The 18922-nt window shown below is 37.8% G+C and overlaps 2 protein-coding genes across 2 annotated transcripts; one reads left to right on the forward strand and one right to left on the reverse strand.

Annotated features, from left to right (window-relative positions):
* Nucleotides 1–739: 739 nt before the first annotated feature.
* On the forward strand, nt 740–13069 carry slc45a2 (solute carrier family 45 member 2). Its single transcript, XM_056731654.1, has 7 exons — nt 740–1190; nt 2021–2197; nt 5739–6079; nt 8832–8975; nt 10652–10775; nt 11175–11380; nt 12854–13069. The coding sequence occupies exons 1-7, from the start codon at nt 740–742 to the stop codon at nt 13067–13069; spliced, it is 1659 nt and encodes a 552-aa protein (XP_056587632.1).
* A 608-nt stretch (nt 13070–13677) lies between these two features.
* rxfp3 (relaxin family peptide receptor 3) lies at nt 13678–15146 on the reverse strand. Its single transcript, XM_056731618.1, has one exon. It carries the CDS (start codon nt 15144–15146, stop codon nt 13920–13922), a length of 1227 nt encoding a protein of 408 aa, XP_056587596.1. The 3' UTR covers nt 13678–13919.
* Between the last annotated feature and the right edge of the window lie 3776 nt (nt 15147–18922).

The following is an 18922-nucleotide window of genomic DNA, read 5'->3' on the forward strand; positions in this document are numbered from 1 at the left end:
TGTGACATTTTAATCCACGTGGCACCACTGGTGAACCACATTGGACTTCTGTAGATGAAGATTGGTTGATGTCTTGTATGAGGTCAGTGGAACAGCCAAACTGCCGTTCACATGATCTTTTAAAAGACTTTGTGAATGTCTCATGACAGACTGGAGTCGAGGGTTGCAACAGGAGTTAGTCGTGTGTATGGGCTGTGAAAGTCTTCCTCACAGACGTCTTTTGAGTGTTTGGCTCCGACTGTACATACATTGATCTCGTCTTTACCGACCCCCTTCAAGCAGTCTGGGGTGAATCACATGGTACGTCACTTGATTTACCTTATGGGCAATCCCAGCATACAAGCCCACAAAGGAATGCTTGTGATGTCACATGACTGAGATAGAGTTTAATCCACCTAACCAAACATAGTCCCTAAACACTCATATTTTTCCTTTTCTTTTCACACTTGATCACTATTTGTGGTTGAGTTAACTCTGAATTATCTTGAACTGAATTTCAGTGAGAAAAATTGTCACAGCATGTAATCTTGGTCACGTGCTTACAACCAGAAGCCTTTGGCATCGAGAAAAAGGCAAAGGTTATTTCCAACAGCCAAACAAGACCACCGCCTCCTTTTTCTTAGATCACATTGTAAATCCGTCTCTTGATCACTATTGCTCAGCTATGCATTAGAAGTCAGAAGATCCGAGCAATCCATTGCTTACCTGCAGACTAAGAACCACTTGGGGAGCCAGAACCATGACTCTCTTAACCGAGGACCAGCCTTGTAGGTTCTCCGGACCAGACAGCCCAGTCACATCCCTGGAACACTATCCAGTGGGCTCGGGGATGAAAGAGGACTATGTGGACAGCTTGGAACCGGCTGTGTTTGGAGTGGTGGAACCTCCGAAACGGTCCAGAGGAAGGCTTATCATGCATGGCATGGTTATGTTTGGAAGGGAACTCTGCTACGCCGTCGAGGCGGCATTTGTCACGCCAGTGTTGCTGAGCGTTGGACTCCCAAAGCGCTTGTATAGCTTGGTGTGGCTGATAAGCCCCATTTTGGGCTTCGTCTTGCAGCCCGTCATTGGCTCGGCAAGCGACTACTGTAGGTCTCCGTGGGGCCGAAGGAGGCCGTATATACTGTTACTGGGAATTATAATGTTGGTGGGGTTAACTTTGTTTCTAAATGGAGATGCTGTGACATCAGGTAAGTGAAGTTAAATTGCTTTTGTTTTGAGATCAAAGAACATGATGTACATATCTGTCCGACTAGGCAGTAGTTGCAGGTAGTTAAAGGATTTAAACTTTGTGTGCTACTGCAACGTGTAATTTTAAAAGGCAGTTAGCAATTATATATGCTTTTCTTGAACTGTTGGAATGGAACTAGGTTTAAAAAAAGCCGAGATGATGATAAATGGGAGCGAAAGAATGAAAAGGACATATGAGCTGCAAATAATTCTGAAAATTGGTCACAATTATTTTTATGTCCCATTGTGCTTTCACATTATATCAAACTATTGAAAATGAAACTCAAGATTAGTCAGGAATTATCCATTGGATTTCGACACAGGAAAATAATACTGCTGGATATTGCTCTGAATTTTATGCAGCATTGTGGGGAGTCTGTTTATGTATTTAATTCACATTATGCTGAAACTGAACTGTTGAATTGCTGCTCCACTTTTTAGCCTTTTGGCCTATTTGATTTTTCCTGTTAAATATTATAATCATGCTGTCAGGTGTAGAATTTTAATCACTTGTTTTAATTGGGCATTTATTTATTTTACCAAGAACAAACATTTATAATGAACTCAAAGACAACTTCAGGGTCATTTAGCTTTAGAAGCTTTAACCAAACGCAACTTTTCTTCATTGCCAAAGACTGCACAAGAATCTTAAATGTAATAGTGTACAGTTATGAATAATTTAATAACTCTTTCGTTTACTCCTCTGAACTCTGTCCTGACCAGAATACAATCTGTGATATATCTCTGTACATAATGTGTTATAGTGAATTCTGTGTGCTCTGTCTCTCAGCGGCGGTACAGGACAGAGATGTTAAAATGACATGGGCAATCGTCGTAGTCATGTTCGGAGTGGTGATGTTTGATTTTGCGGCAGATTTCATTGATGGACCCATCAAAGCCTATTTGTTTGATGTTTGTTCTCACCGGGACAAAGAAAGAGGTCTGCATTATCACGCCATACTCACAGGTGAGCAGTGACAATACTAAAGTTTGATGTACTTTACTTTCCTTCATACTTTTATGCTTTCTATTTATTACAATATTATCAGAAGGATACAATTGAATGATTTTACATTACAATTTGAATTGAATTCATCCCGTAATATTTTATATCTTAAAAATGTGAAGGGGTATATATTTCATTGCTTAAAATTACTAAATATAATTGTGCCAGCATATGTGACTCTTGACAACAAAAGCAGTCTTAAGTAGCACGGGAACATTTTTAATAATCTGCAAGAACACATTGTGAGGGAAAATTACCGATTTTTCTTTTTGCCAAAAAACATTATGATATTAAGTAAAGATCATATTCTATGAAGATATTTTATAATTTTCCTTCCGTAAATGTATAAAAACTTCCTTTTTGTGAGTGGATGGACTGCTACAGTGCCTCTGATTAACAACTTCACACGATTTTCTCAATATTTTGCTTTTTTTGCACCCTCAGATTCCAGCTTTGTAAGACTTTGTTGTTCCGCCAGATAGTGTCCTATCCTTACAAACTATATATCAATAGAAAGCTTATTTCTTCAGCTTTCAGATGATGTAAAAATCTCAATTTCGAATAATTGACCCTTAAGGGTCAATTTTGTCGTCCGTGTCACATATTAATTTCTTAAATGGGAAAACAAAGATTTCATTAAAAATATATTTTTGAAATGGAAAACAAATAATGGACAAAAGCAACCAATGAGAGTTGAGTAGGCTCAAATATAACATGCTTATAGCTTTAAATTCCCACAGTAGTAATTTGTTATGGTTTTGATGAGTTTACTACTATTAATAATCTGTTGTTTCCAAACGTTTGACTGTATGTGTACACTTTATTGCATGCTTACACTTGAGAAAAAACAAAAAATTGTAACTTCAAGAGTTGTAATATTTTTCTCAAAAAGAGCTTTAATGATTTGCCTTTGTATTTCTGTAGTTAACAGTACCAGACTGTACTTTTTTCATTTCTGTTGTTGTGGAAAAGCAAATGCTTTTGCATCATGCCAGTTTGACGTTTTACTGTTAAGCCAATCTTTTGACTTGAAAAACTTGAGGAACTCTATTTAACTTGAGTGTTTTTCAAAATGTGAAGTTGACTGACCTCAAACTGTTTCTCACAGGAGCTTTTTCGATGGCGTGCAGCTGAATATTTTGATTGAATCCATGTTCTTGTGTAAAATGGGTTGACATGGTGACAATATGGGTGTCTCCTGGTTCATCTTCAGTAACATGGTCTGCAGGGTGCTGCTCTTGTGCTGATGAAACCGAGCACCCTGCTGTCTAGAGAGCAAATCTAAAGCCTCTTTGAGTCATTGTTGTGATAGCAAGACATCAGAAAACCTGTCGCCGGTTGCATAAACATAGCCACTTAATTAAGAAATCAGAAATCGCATAATGTGACAGTACATACTGAATCTACATAAGTACCTATATCTGGCCATAAAAACAAAAGCTTTCCTGTAGCTCAGTGGTAAGAGCATTGTGTTAACAATGCAAGGTTGTGGGTTCAATCCCAGGGGATTGCTAATACCTATGTAAAATGTATAGGATAAAGCAATGTAAGTCGCTTTGGATAAAAGCGTCTGCCAAATGCCTAAATGTTAATGTAAATGTAATGTTCTGTGTAGTATGAATAAATTTTGGACATACTGTGTCCGCGATGTTTTATGGTCATGTGACTCGTATGCTCTTTGACCTATGACGTTTTATCAACAACCTATACGTGAGCGTTTAGTCACAAGAAATTCAATTATTCGCACTTACTTTATAAAAGGACGTCCACCTTAAAGTTTTAAGGTTGAAATTTTACCGTTGTTCAGCTCCCGTGGCATCATGGGATGGAAAAGTGTCCATCTGATCCATAGTCACCAATCTCGGTAGAAGTAGTAGACCATCCAGGTATTTCTTCTCTACTGTTTTTTGTATACTGAGGACATACTCTTCATGACTCATACTCATTATGTATGGCTACATGACTATACAGTATGGAAGTAGGCAATTTCGGACATAGCATGTGTCTTAACAACTAGTCTCACTGACTAGCAATTAGTTAGGACTGATCAGTCTTACTTTTTAGATTTTAATAAGACCAATCCACCTTTTTATGTAAGTTAAAGTATGACCTGTCTTGAAGAAGAAAATTGATGACTAACTTGTAAGACTAGTCTAAGCAGTTTGTGCACCCGGCCCCTGGCTTCCTGTGCCAGCCTTAGCAATGCCTGTGTGTACTGGGTGAACTCTTTAAACCTCAAGCCAAAAGTATCATTAAGTCATTGTGACATTCCCTGCCAACACACAGAACAGAACACAGAAAGTTTGTTAATAATGTTATACAAATGAACAGAAATTGATTGTTACTCTGTTACAAATACATTTTTAATAGAATTATTCAAACTTGAACTATATGCAGTCCTGGAAAAAATGCGTTTACCAGCACACCAAGCATTTGAGGTAATACATTTTTTATTTTTTTGCTCAAAATATATTTTCGATTGACAGGTAATGACAGCATTCTAAGCACAATGATGCTTTATTATATATAAATTGCAAATTGGGCACATGAATAATGAATGAACTGAAAATGATTTATTTAGAAAAGTTGCAGATGAGAGTTCTTCATTGTAAAGGGTATTAAACACTGTAATTGTACAACAGTGACATTTGGCAAATGAAATATTTCACCACTTAAAAACGAATGAGCAATTGAAGAGCCATGGTAAAAGGTTTTTTAAAATCTCCTTGTCCTTTTTTCAAGTGTTTTGACCAAAGAATTCCTCAAGGACACAGAAGTGAACAATCACCCCAAAACATGTGACTGGATAGTAGACTAGAAACATGCTGCCATTCTCATGTGGAGAACACACAGGATGCAAGACATTGATTTACTGTTCAACATAGTCTCTCTCGCTGCTCTTTAAGAACTGTATCATTATGTTTTTAGCATCACAGGTATTGTGGGAAAACCTGTCTGTGCTTGGTTGTCGTTCTGGTTTAAGCTCATGGTGCTTATAGGCACGGAGTGTACTGTGTATTCAGTGTGTTTTAATCCAGCACATGCACAGCCCAGTCATGTGATGAGATCATGGGTTGATGCTGAGAGCACCAGAGGCACATGACTGGATAACTGTGGTTCAGGGATAGCGTGGTTATGCGTGTGTTTGTGTGTTTTGGTTTCACTGCCTCTTTTAGTGACATAGACAGATAATGGCAGCATCAAAATGTTTATGTATAGTAGCTAACAAAATTAAACTATAAACACATCAGTTGCTCCAAATTGCAAAGAAATATCCCTGAATCTTATATAACAAATGCATAAGACATACAAAACATGGTTCGCAGATTACAATACATCCATTTTCTAAATGGCAGCAGGCTGGAGCCCATCCCAACATCTTGGGCAAAAGGCGTTTCTCAGTTTTATTCACAATACTTCTTTTAAAGCCTTTAGATATTTACACACTGAGCAGTTCATTACTCGCTTGATTTTTCAAAGCAGTTTGTTGTGTTGTTTTTAGGTCTAGGTGGAGCTTGTGGATACCTGATCGGAGCCATGGACTGGGGTCACTCTGCTCTAGGTCTCCTGCTAGGCTCAGAGTACCAAGTCATCTACTTTTTCTCATCGTTGACCTGGGGCTTATTTCTCACAATCCACCTTTTCAGCATCCCAGAGACACCGCTGAAAAAAGACCACAGTTCAGACTCGCCCAGCTCTCTGCTCCTGGAAGTCCCGCACAACGGGGGATACGGCTCACTATCCAAAGAGCTTCCGTCACTTCCTGAGATGCGTCAGCGCTCCTTCTCTGCTCTCAGTGAAGCGAATGCAGTTACACCCAGTGCCAAGCAGCCAAATGGCGAGGTTTGTAACTTGTGTTATCTTGATCCCTATCAATTTTCTTCCTGTTTTTAAAAGCCTGCTTTGAACTCCCATTATCAGTCTTTGTGGTCTGTAATTTGACTGAATATTGCACATGTGTCTATTTAGAGACCTATGTGATTATCTATCTTTATAAATATTCATGGCCATATTGCCTTGGCGAAATTTTCATGTGATCATCATTATGAGGTTCAAAGATTACCTATTGTGAGAAATGTACATTGCTGTCAAAGTTCACGCTGTGTTCTGTTTAGTTTAGCCCGTTCTTTTTCCTCATAAGCCAGTTCATTTTTTTCCTGGTAAGCCGACTCATTTAACAATTAAATTATATAAAAAAGCACTGATTGCATTCTGGGAATTGAGAAGGCAACCCACGTAAAAACTAAGGTGGCTTATCATCAAAGTGTCTTAAACCATCATAAGAATGCAAACTATGAATCATAAAAATTGTGCATGCTGTGTTGCTTTTTGGAAAAGTACCCCTATGGTCCTTATCCCACCCTGTAATCTGTCATGCCAGCGAGTCACACAAATGCTCCTTTAAAAGAGGTTGGCTATTAGATGTGCTCAATAGCTTTCTGTGTTAAATGTTCAGTCTACAAAACCATCTGAAAGCAAGGTTTCCTGGTTTGCCATTTACCAATCCTATTCCATCTATAAAACCTTTTATAATTGCTTAAACTGTCAACGGGAACTCTCTAGACCTAAAGATTGCTTTTACATGCAAATGAAGGTTCGCAACATTTGGCCTGTATTCCAAAACACGCTCCCTGGCCTTGAGTGACAAAACACTCAGCAAAATGGCTGCTTACAATATCTGGAAACGCAATTCCGCGCAAAATATCCGTGTCCGTGGACACCTGGTTCCTTTGATAGTCATAAGGAGGGATCACCGTCGAGTCAAACTGCTTTTAATTTCAGCAAATAGTTGCATGTTTTTTTAGTCCAGTGTCTTTCTTTCTCCTATGGAAAGGAGACATTTTCTGTGTGTTTTACCACTCAAGGGAACGTGTCCTGGCACTCGAGGGGGCGTCTCCCGGCATGTTCATGTGGGAAAGTGACGTCAATGTGTCATGGTTCTGCCTCTCATGATCAGGTTTTCTTAATCTTGTGGCGGGATCGTGATAGAACCTCATGTTTTGTGTGATAGAGGCATGGCACTCTCTCTAGTCTCGTCTATGTTTCTTGTTATCTCGTTTAGCTTTCCCTCAGTGTTTAATCCCTGACACCTGATCCCTGTTAATTATCATTTGTTAGTCTCTCATTAAAAAGCCCTCGTGTCTATTGTCCTGTCCTGTGCGGGTGCGTGCGTTGTGCTTGTTCGCCTGTACTCCATGAAGGACGTTTCGTCTCTGTATGCTCTTAGGATTATCTGGGCAAGACAAATGAAGTCTTAGTATAATGTAGTGTTATAGTTCTTGTCAAGTGTTTTTTAGATTAATCCAGTTTCAGTTAGTCTACGTTCTGTCGTGCCTAAATTATCATTATTGTTGTTTTAACCCCATCGTGGGTCTTTGTTTTGTGTTTAAATAATCTTGTCTTTGTTAAACCCCTTAAAACTGCTGACTGCAATTCGGTTCCCTGTGTTTCTTGACATCAATGCATACCTTCTATAGCCTGAACAAAGGACTAGATGCAGATAAAACTAGCTTACTAGGTGTTTTTATGAATTATTGTACATTAACCATCTTAATGGAATTTACATTCCTTTTCCCTCCATACGTGACAAAAGACCTCTAGGGGACAAATATTCATGTTCTTCGATGTTGTGTACATACATGACAATATCACTTGGTTATGTTGTGAATACCTGGGAGAAATTTCATTCACATAATGGTAGACTTAAATTGTATTTCACTCTTTTAAAGTTTTGAAGAGAGGAACACCACTGATGAAAATGTATGTTTGTATTGATGGCTCATCCAAAAATGAAAATTCTGTCAGCGTTTATTCACCCTCTTGTCGTTTAAAAGCTGCATGACTTTTTTCTTCTACAGAACACAAAAGAAGATATTTTCAAGTATGTTGATAACCAAACAACGGAGGTACCCATTTACTTTCTTTGTGTGGACACAAAACCAATGCAAGTCAATGTGTACCGCCATTGTTCAGTTACCAACATTCTTCTTCAAAACATCTTTTTTGTTATCTACAGAATAAAGAAAGTCATACAGGTTTAAAATAACAAGTTGTCAACATGGTGAGTAAATGATGATAGAATCTTCATTTTCGGGTGAACTTTCACTTTAAAGAGGTCATGTGACTCACATACGAATTTTTCTGCTTTTGTGTTAAGTTGCCTATGCATGTATTGGAGACGTAAAATTGCAAAAATTAAAGTGCAAGTAAGGTGGGTGTACCTGTCAGTATGATTGCTTTGGAACCTGATGTTCCAAATATGGCAAGAGGCGTTACATTTCCATCACACGATTGCAGTATTTGACCAATCACTAAGCACTGGTTAACTGGCCAATCATAGCACACCTCGCTTTTCAGAGTGATGAGCTTTGTAAAAAATATGCGCGTTTCAGAGAGGCGAGCAAGAGTTACAAAAAAACACGGTATGTGGAAAATACAGCTTTTTTTTTACCTTAAATCGAGTATACAACCATAAAATTTGTTTTAGCTGTCTCATATCACCCCATTAATGTCACGAATTGGCTCCTGTTCATTCTTTTGATTTTGTGAAGCATTTGGAAGATATAGTTAACCTGTGTGTGTAATTGGCTTTTAGGTTCAGAAAAGGATGACCCTTAAATCGTTGCTGTCAGCCATGATTAGCATGCCCAGCCATTATCGCTGTCTGTGCATGAGTCATCTTCTGGGCTGGACGGCCTTTCTGTGCAACATGCTCTTCTTTACTGACTTCATGGGGCAGGTAAGCGTTTCTTAAGCATTTGTCGGGGGGTTGACTTCCAGTTGTGCTTAGTGCTTAGTATATAAATAACACAAAGCCTGAAAAAGAGGAATCAGGTCAAAGAACATATTGGCTGATGTTTAACATGAATCTATTACCCCGACTATTCTTAATGGGTTTCTGTAGCTCAACTGATGGGGATGGATTATAAATTACATTAGGTCAAATAAAATCATACGATTATCAACCAAAACTGTGAAGGACACCGACTCCACAATTGTTGTGGATTCGGTGTCCAAAAGTGCAAATTGTATCATTCACTCACCATTTTGTCATTTCAAACCTTTATGAGTCATAGTTCCGCAGAACACAAAATAAGCTATTTTGAAGAATGTTCGTAACTGAACAATGACTGTACGTATTGACTTGATCGTTTTTGTGTCCACACAATAGATATTAATGGGTACAGCTGTTATTCGGTTACCAACAGTCTTTAATCCAAATATCTTCAGAAGAAAAAAGTGAGACAGTTTTGAACTTGCAAGAGGTTAAGTAAATGATGCAGAATTTAATTTTTTGGTCGAACTGTCCCTTTAAGAATATAATGTCATATGCTTAACGAGTTCTTGATACTTTACTTTCTATTGCCTGGTTGCTAATGCACCCCAAATTCCAAAACCAGGTCAATACAGAAACTTTGTTCATCTACACATTAACCAAGTTATAAGAAGCATCTTCTGAAAGATAGATCTCTTTTTTACTATTTGGTAATAGTATTTTTGTAATATTACTATTTCCTTGCAGTAGTAGTTTGATTGGAAGTAAATTGAGGTAAATGATTCAGCTAGCTGCGTCTAAGGAAAATCATTTTGCTGACCTCAATGGAGTGGAAAAACATTTAGGCCAGTGACCGGCAATTTCATGCCAGGTGCATTGAATGCTAAGGCAAAAGGAACCTCAGTAGACTGGATTAAGTGAAATAGATATGTGGTTTTAAATGGCCGGATTTTAAACCAATCACATTGTGCACCCCAAATCCTGTGTGGCTGAAGTTTGACTAAAGGAATCTGGGCATTTAAGAGATCTCTCTGAACTGTCTTGTAGCAAAGTAATGTTGACAGCACGTTCATGCTTCATAGCCAGAGGAGAAGAACCCGGTGTCCATTGAGTGTGGTTTTGCCAAAAGGAATTTTTGCCCTTGAGTATTTCTCTAAAAGGAAAGGACACACGGTAAAATTACATACAAGTATATTATAGTTTTCTGTTGACTCCAAAATCATTGTTAAAATCTTGCAAATGTGTTTTTATTATGCTCTGAAGTGAAAAAGTGCTATACCGTACAAAAAAAAGTCGATCTGACTTGACCTCTAATTAAATTTGCCAAATTTTTACCCTTTGCATCATACGTATGTGTGAACATCATCAAAGGCCCAGCGGCGCGAAAGCCAATTTAGAAGACATAGTTTTCCACATCTATTCACTTTCCATCCGCCACCTGGAATTTGAATAAAAGAGCCTTGTGATGTTTTCCGCAGTTTCGCTTTAGTTGCACAATGAAAGTTGGGTTACCTGTGGAGATGTTCTCTTGCTTGTTCTCAGTGTGTTTATCAGACGGTGATGAGACACCTAGAGTTTCACGCTGTCACACACTTTCAAGATCTTATGCAATGTCCCTGCAATCTGTCTTTCGCCTGTAGATCGTTTATAAGGGGAACCCGTACGCCGAGCATAATTCCACCTCCTATGCTACTTACGAGAGAGGAGTTGAGGTGGGCTGCTGGGGCTTGTGCATCAACGCCGTCTCCTCTGCTCTCTATTCATGTGAGTGATATGGAACCGGGACTCCACTGTCTTTATTAGATACAGTCTATTATTGCAACCAGACAAGAAAAGACTTCAATTACAATCAGATAATACATTCTCTCCCATTCAGCCCGAATAGAACGGGATAATACGCTTTTTGGAAGTTATAAGCCTGTTTTGATGAGAGAATCATAACATTGTTCTCAACATTCTGCTTTTATGATTTGGTCTGAGAGTCATATATTTCTGAAAATAGCACTTTATCAGTGAAGCTGTTTCATCAGCGATATAAAAACTCCTGATTGGTTAATCTATATGCGCTATTCACTTATAAACGCAACAATTTTATTGACATAAGTTTTGTATTACAGCCCATTGTTACAGTATTCTAAATGATTACCATGTGCGTCTCTCCAGATGTGCAGAGGTTGCTCCTTCCATACATCGGACTAAAGGGACTATACTTCCTAGGCTACTTTGTGTTCGGTATGGGAACCGGTCTGATCGGACTGTTTCCGAACGTCATCGCCACCCTGACACTGTGTTGTGTGTTTGGAGTGATGTCAAGCACTCTCTACACCATCCCATACAACCTCATCTCTGAATACCACAAGGTGGAAGAGGTCAGTTGTTTAAAAATTATTCACAGGAAAGGTACAACATATCGTTTGCATTTTCATGTTGTGACTAAATATATTAGAGATGATCAGTCAGATGTAATCATCTATATAGTGACCCCTCTAAAGGAAATGGAACAGTTAAGTCATATTTATGAATGTATGTTTTTATTTATATTTACATAACAAATTTAAGTGGCATGTGCGGTCAAATGCATCGCATTAACTTTAAACTAGCTGGTTTATATTTTAATGGATGTATCATGTTAGTTTCTTTCAAAGTCACACAGTTTCATCGGATGCTTGCGCCTGACCCGAAGTTAACTTCCGGTCTGTGTTTGGTTATCTGTCTTGCTATTGGCTAGTAATATTTAATTTATATTCATTCAAATTCATATTTTATTGTTTATTCTTTTGTTAAATTATATTAAAGACTCTCAACAATTTTTGATTCTTTGGGTAGCGTAGGTCTACTGGAAATTAATTTTGGGCCACATAACGTTTGTTTGTGTTGTTGCTGCTGAAACCGTCTATCCCAGGAAAATAACCACAGGTGTAGCTCACCACATAAACTATGAACATATTCTGCCTTCTGACAACCACAATGCATCCAAATGACTTTTTATCTTTGTTTTGCAACACTTAATTTTACTGTTTAATAACCTAACCTAACAATCTGATTAATGTGGTGTTTTGCTCGAGCTGTGCTTTTGCTTAATGTTACAGTACCTGGTATTTAACTTAATATGTCAAATGTGTATGATTTTAAATGTCTCGTACTTAATCCGAACGCCCCGTGGCACGTTTGTGTGTAGTTTCTTTCAAGCATTTTGTGAATAAAAAATCATTACTATCTTTTTTTGCTGTTTACTCGAAACCTCTCTCAATTCATGATAGTGGCCATCACAAGTTTCAAACATCGATTTTTTTCACTTTCCATAAATTTGATATTGGTTTGTTTAGACACTATCTAAAAATCTTCGCCGATCTAAAGCATCAATTAGGTTTCAAGCAGCCATAAAATTGAATTGCCAATTCTTCAGCCCCCTTGGAACTTGCATTGATTTTTATAACTTTTTAAAAACACTACATGTTATGTTTCTTCATTTTGAACTATTGTTATCCTAAAACTGTTGTTTTACAGTGCAGTTTGCTTTAAAAACATGAACATAGTGAAAAACACTGTTTTCGGGCATTACACAGCATATTATTTTAGATACATGAGCAAAATTGTGACCCTGTCTGTGAAAACCCAGCTAAAGTCTTTGTGATTGACGATTTTCTACATAAAATCATTGTACACATGTAAAGAATGTTCTGTGAAAATATAACCTTGATATCTTTGAAATTAACTGAGTACAATAGTGACAGACAAGATCACTATTATGAAACAGGCCTGTTGAATAGGGCTTATGCAATAAAAAATGCAAAAATGTTTGTCATAAAGCTTTTTTGATATTCTGCCCCTTTCCTGTAAAGGAGCAGAGAAAATTGGGAGGTGATGACACAGCGTTTGAGAGCCGTGGCACTGGCATGGACTGCGCGGCTCTTACCTGTATGGTACAGCTGGCCCAGGTCATAGTGGGTGCTGGACTCGGAGCCCTGGTCAACCTGGCAGGCAGTGTGACTGTGGTGGTGCTTTCTGCTTCGACAGTGTCCCTAATTGGCTGTCTTTTTATTGCTGTTTTCATGTAATGTATATGCATAAAGAACCTTATAAATAAACACACTATTTTCCATTTTATATGGGTTATGTCTTTAATTATTTTTGAGGGGATGCATACAGTATGATGGTCATTGTCAAAACACAAATTATAACATCAGAAGTCATCACAAGAAAGTACTGTATAATACAAATTGCAGACCATTCAAATGATAAATGTACTTCATTTCAGTGGTCATTAATGAGCTGTTGGCAGTGTTTACCTCAAATATAAAAACATTTGTAATATTAGAATAAACATCATTATTCGAGATTTGATTATTGTTTTCAATAAGCAATAGCAAAACATTAAATAATCACATTTTAGGCATTTATAATGATAGAAACACCATTGGATGTTTTCTCTTTAGTGATGTGCACTGGCCAAAATTCACATTAATATTCATTAAAATGAATTGTTATTGTAATTTCGACCCATGCGCAAAAGTCACTATTGCGCAGGGAAATGTACATTCACTCCATAGGAAAATTAACCATGGTTTTACTGTAGTAAAGTAGAAGCTGAAACCATGTTTTGAAAGACCGGTTACCATTATCATTATATGCTTACCGCAAATAATCACGGTTAAACTATGGTTACTAAAGTGAGACAATTGTTGTTACTATGGTTTTACCATCATTAGGATAAAACAAGTGTAGCTCATAAAGTGGTAAAACTTTGGTTAATTTTCTTTAAGGATGTTTCTTCCTTTAAAATTTTACACGAATGCGCATACACACATTGTGTGGATGTCTGAGGCTGCGCAAGCATCTTTTCGAAGGAAAAACGTGTGCACAGAAATCCCTAAAAGTTGTACAACGATCGCTTCGCCACTGGTTCAGTTATGTGCTGTTAGGCAGAAGGTCGTTTCTGCCGTTATACATCACAACCCCCGGAGGATAGAAAATAAGCGCAGGCTCCGTGGGACCTACCGGAACCAACGCCGGACCCTGTTCATCCTGCTCGGGCTTTGTGGAGGCAGTAAACGGCCTCATGTTGGTGACAGAAGGCGATGTGATCTGCCAAAACAGCTTTTTCAAAGCCTTCCTGAATTCCCTCCTCATTAAGCAATACAGAATAGGATTGAGACAGCTGTTTGAATGCGCTAAACAGACCGTCACCGGAAAAACATACACTTGCGTGGCGTAATACTCGTAACTAAAGTGCACCACGTTAAATTTTATCAGGATGCCCCACGCCGTTAACGCCTGGTTTGGCAACCAGCAGAGGAAAAAAGATAAAACGACAATAGTCACAGATTTGGTAACTTTGGATCGCCTCTTTGCGCTGGAGGTATTCACGTTTTTGTTGGTAATAAAGCGCAAAAGGAGCAGATAGCACATGGTTATTATACCGAGGGGAATTAGAAACCCCAGAAGTACTTTTTGCGCGTGGTACAAACCAAGCCAAAATTGCACGTCTCCGCTCCGGTCGGGAAATTTCACCAGGCACAGTTGCTCGTTAGACACCGTAGCCGTCGTTGAAAATATCGCATTTGGGAGCGCTGCACCGATCGCAGCTATCCAAATGATGACGCTCATCCAGCGCGCAGATAAACGCATCCGGCGTCTCCTGCTTTTCAGCGCAGAAGCCACGGAGCAGTATCGCGCCACGCTCATGGCTGTTAGGAAAAACACACTAGCGTACATGTTCGTTGCCGTGACAAATGAAACCATCTTGCACATCGCCTTACCAAACAGCCAAGTGAAATCCATGGCGTTTTCCACAGCCCAAAAAGGAAGTGTCAAAACAAACTGAAAGTCGGTCACCGCCAGGCTGGTCACGAAGAGATTGATGGACGACTTCTTCCATGCTTGTTTGGACTTCATGAGATATAGGACGAGTATGTTTCCAATTAAACCAAGCGCGCAAACGACCGAGTAAATGATGGAGATTACTATTCTCAAAAGCGCAGAACCGTCACCCACAAAATCGGGTTTATCCAAATCCTGAAAGTCACCCCACGAGACATTAGTCTTGTTAATAAAGCTCGCGTTAAAATCACCTAACAGGATGCTTCCAGGCGCGTACTCAGCGCGCTCGTCGTGCATGTCAGAAGTCTTCTGCATTGCTGGAGTTCAGTCAAATATTTCCATCCTCTTTAAATTTGCTGCCAAAACCTCTTTTCGGAGACAGCACCAGCCGTTCATAGTTTTAAAGGTCCAACATTGTCCCCAGCCTGTCTTTGCAATCATACTTTTATGAACGAATTCGTCTTTGCGCATACACTTCAATAACGACATGTACGGTTTCAACTGGTCACCAGTATAATTATGCGTCTTAATCCTACTAAAGTATGTTTGTGCGTGATCGGTCGTTCATGAGCAGCTGACACTGACAGCAAACAGCGTTTTTATACAGTCACGTCTCAATGGATTGGACGGAGTGTGCTTTACGCAAGGCAACGGAGCTCCCTGTGTTTCAAATAGCTCTGAATCTGAAAAGCTTAATACATTTTAGAAATCTATAAAATCACAATGTAAGGCTTCTGCTGCGCATTATATAATATATCTGAAAGATATTATGTACTTTTGGCATTTTCATAACTGTTGTAAGCAGACATTCCTGTGAATTGTCATCCCATGCAGCTTATAGTACAAAATCATCTTTTTGTTTTAAATTTAAATGAGAATTGCCAATACAAAGATTTCGGTTACAATTCAGATAGTAATAGTTTTATATTTATTCATAACATATACATGAACATGTACTGTTCTTGGCTGACTTTTCTTTTTTCCCTTCCATACCTTTCTTTTCTAGCTTTACTCTTCTGTCCTTACCAGCAACATACAGTCAGGTCCATAAATATTGGGACATTGACACAATTCTATAACATTTTTGGCTCTTTACACCACCACAATGGATTTTAAATGAAACAAACAACATGTGCTTTAACTGCAGACAGTCAGCTTTAATTTGAGAGTATTTACATCCAAATCAGGTGAAGCACATCTTGTTCGTTTCATTTGAAATCCATTGTGGTGGTGTATAGAGCCAAAAATGTTAGAATTGTGTCAAAGTCCCAATATTTATGGACCTGACTGTATATTTTTAGATGTCTAAGTAATGTAATAAATGTAAAGCAATAGAGAATTTTGTTCCTTTACTAAAGTCTAAACTAAAATGTTCCACTTAAGATTTTCTTTAATATCTTTTTCCAGGCTCTGTTTTTTTGCCATTTTATGCTTTTGTCCTCTCTAATGGGAAATGTAGCCCACCTAGCAAAATGGTTTCTTGGCAACCGGATCACCTTAAATCCAACTTCAAAGACATTCTGTAGAATCAGAATCCATGTAACATAATGAGAATTCCTTGCTTCGAGTCATTTACGTTTGTCACTGGTACATTTTTCCACAATTTACGTGGCAACAGGTGGGTTAATTGTCTAATTTGAAGTTCTCAGGTCTAGTCTATAACCTCTATGCCAGGTCTCCTAGACAAGGTTAAAGACTAGTCCCAGACTAAAATCAAAGTTTGAGCTTTCTCAACTGAAAGTAAATTCCCTTGACATATACAGTATGTAATTGGCATTGTTTTGTCTCAATATTCACACCAGTAATATTTCTATCCAGGGCATTTTAAGTATTGTTTTTTACCCACCGTGCAAATAATATATTTGTGCAATAATAATTATATCCTCCAGATAGCACACCATCTACTTTTTATACAACATTTTCTGTAAATTATATTTCATTCTGCTTTAAATAGCACATACCTTACATTCAATAGTCTATTCCTATGTTTTACTTGAACATATTTACACACATACTGTTACTCTCATATCTTTATCTTATGTTTATTGTATCGTATTTCTTAATTTTTATACCCATAGGCCCTTATTTAAATCATCTGTGTACTGTATTATATTGTGTTATCTGTAATGGTCTCTGTGTACTGTTGTTTCTGTTGCTGTGTAGTGGATGTTCCTGTCACCAAAACAAATTCCTTGTATGTGCAAACATACTTGGCAATAAAGCTCTTTCTGATTCTGATTTTAATATAAGCGACTTCAATATTCTTATTTAAATAAGGTATAGCCTTGGGTTATGCTAAACCTTGTCTGTGAAACCTGGCCCTAAAAAGGTAATTTACCTGGACATTCGTTTTTTTCTCTTTAAATCCGTAGCAATACAAATTCTGTAATGACATTCCACAAGTATTACAAATACTCAGAGTTGTTGATTCCATCAATCCACTTACAAGTCCTTTGGTTATTAAGAGCATAGCAAAAACACTCAACTGAATAAACTGTATAAAAGCCCAGCAAACAATCGATTCACAACAGCTTAATGTTGTATTTATATATTTACTGTAAAATATGCAGTTAACAGACCCAATGTTATTCAGGATGAAACATTCTTTCCTCTCAAAAGTTTTTGTCATTTCCATCCTTAAACCTGGCGTTCCCGCAAAGCTACATTTTGAATGCTTGTACAATGCATTAAAAATTCTGCATGTATTTGATTACTGCATGTACACACGCACTGACTGAAAAGCAATTTAATACAGAACACTAGCCTGTGTGTATCTCCGCAGTGAGTTTAAACCTAGGTCATTTCTGGACATTTTTTAAATTGTATTTATATAACAACTTCTGTATCACTTTTTATTGTTTAGATTGAACTGCTAGGCAAAATGATATGTATTTGCAATTCATCTACTGTAAAGTCCAACATGACAGACTAAAGGGACATGTATTGCTTTAAGATCATTCTGCTCAAGTTGCTGTTTATAACTGAACTTGAGTTAACATGCATTTTCATGATATAGGGTTGCATATGGAACAGAGCAGCTTTGACGTTTTGGTGATAGCTCATTTAATGTTCATTGGGAAAGAGTTGGTTGGGCAAGATGTAAAAAAATAGCAGTTTGAAGCAAATCATCTCTAACAGCCTTGATCAGAATAACCAAATTCGTGTGAATGAATTTGTGACTTTAGAATCTTTTACACTGTACTTTTTAACCCTTTGCTAAAAATGTAACTAAATTTCAACATTTACTTCTAGTCTAAGACAATGTCTTGCTGTTTTAACAAATACAGTACGCAGGTGAAGGGTCCTGTACTTCCCATGGAAACTTAATGTTACATTTTTGTGTTTATCTAAGACTTCATACAGCAATTTATTGTATGAGACATTAATATAAATGAATTGTGCTAATTGCAAATGAGGTCCTCAATGATCGTTCTATCATCCGAACATAAGTTTGCATTTTTTTTAATAAAAAATAAGTTGAGTTGAGTATCATGCACTGTCTTAAAGAATGATTGGCTTAGTTGGTTTCCTCAGGCCGAGTGATGTTGTCACAGGTAGCTTCCCCCACAATGCCAGATCAAGTTTTTCATTTATTCTTCTGAAATCCCATTCAATCCTTTTATTTCCACAAGGAAATCAAATCCCATGTGTAATAAACAAGGGCATTTCTTGACCTGCATTTGTGTCTGTAGATTGGCACTTGGTCTCTAATTGATTATGTTCAACAAGCTGCATGTCGACCCTAACTGATTCTACTGTAAGGACCCAGAGAGTGAATAAATCTTATGAAACTGGAAATATCTGTTTTTATTATGGATGATTCATCATCCTGTTCTGTCAGAGAGACTGTGTCATTTCATTTGTATTACATTATTCATGACATACAATTTTTAGATAAGTCTGATCCGTTTGTGAAATAAGAGTTAATTACATGCCAAAAAGCAATGTGAAAAATGAGGAATGGAGGAGTTGAAACTGGTGCTGTGTCACTGTCACATTCTGTCTGCTAACCAATTCTGTCTGACATACAAATGCAGCTACTGAAATTGTTTCGTTTTATATACTGTATTGGGATAACAGGTACATGTAAA

This window comes from Triplophysa dalaica, chromosome 19 (assembly GCF_015846415.1).
Source record: "Triplophysa dalaica isolate WHDGS20190420 chromosome 19, ASM1584641v1, whole genome shotgun sequence".
Lineage (NCBI taxonomy): Eukaryota > Metazoa > Chordata > Actinopteri > Cypriniformes > Nemacheilidae > Triplophysa > Triplophysa dalaica.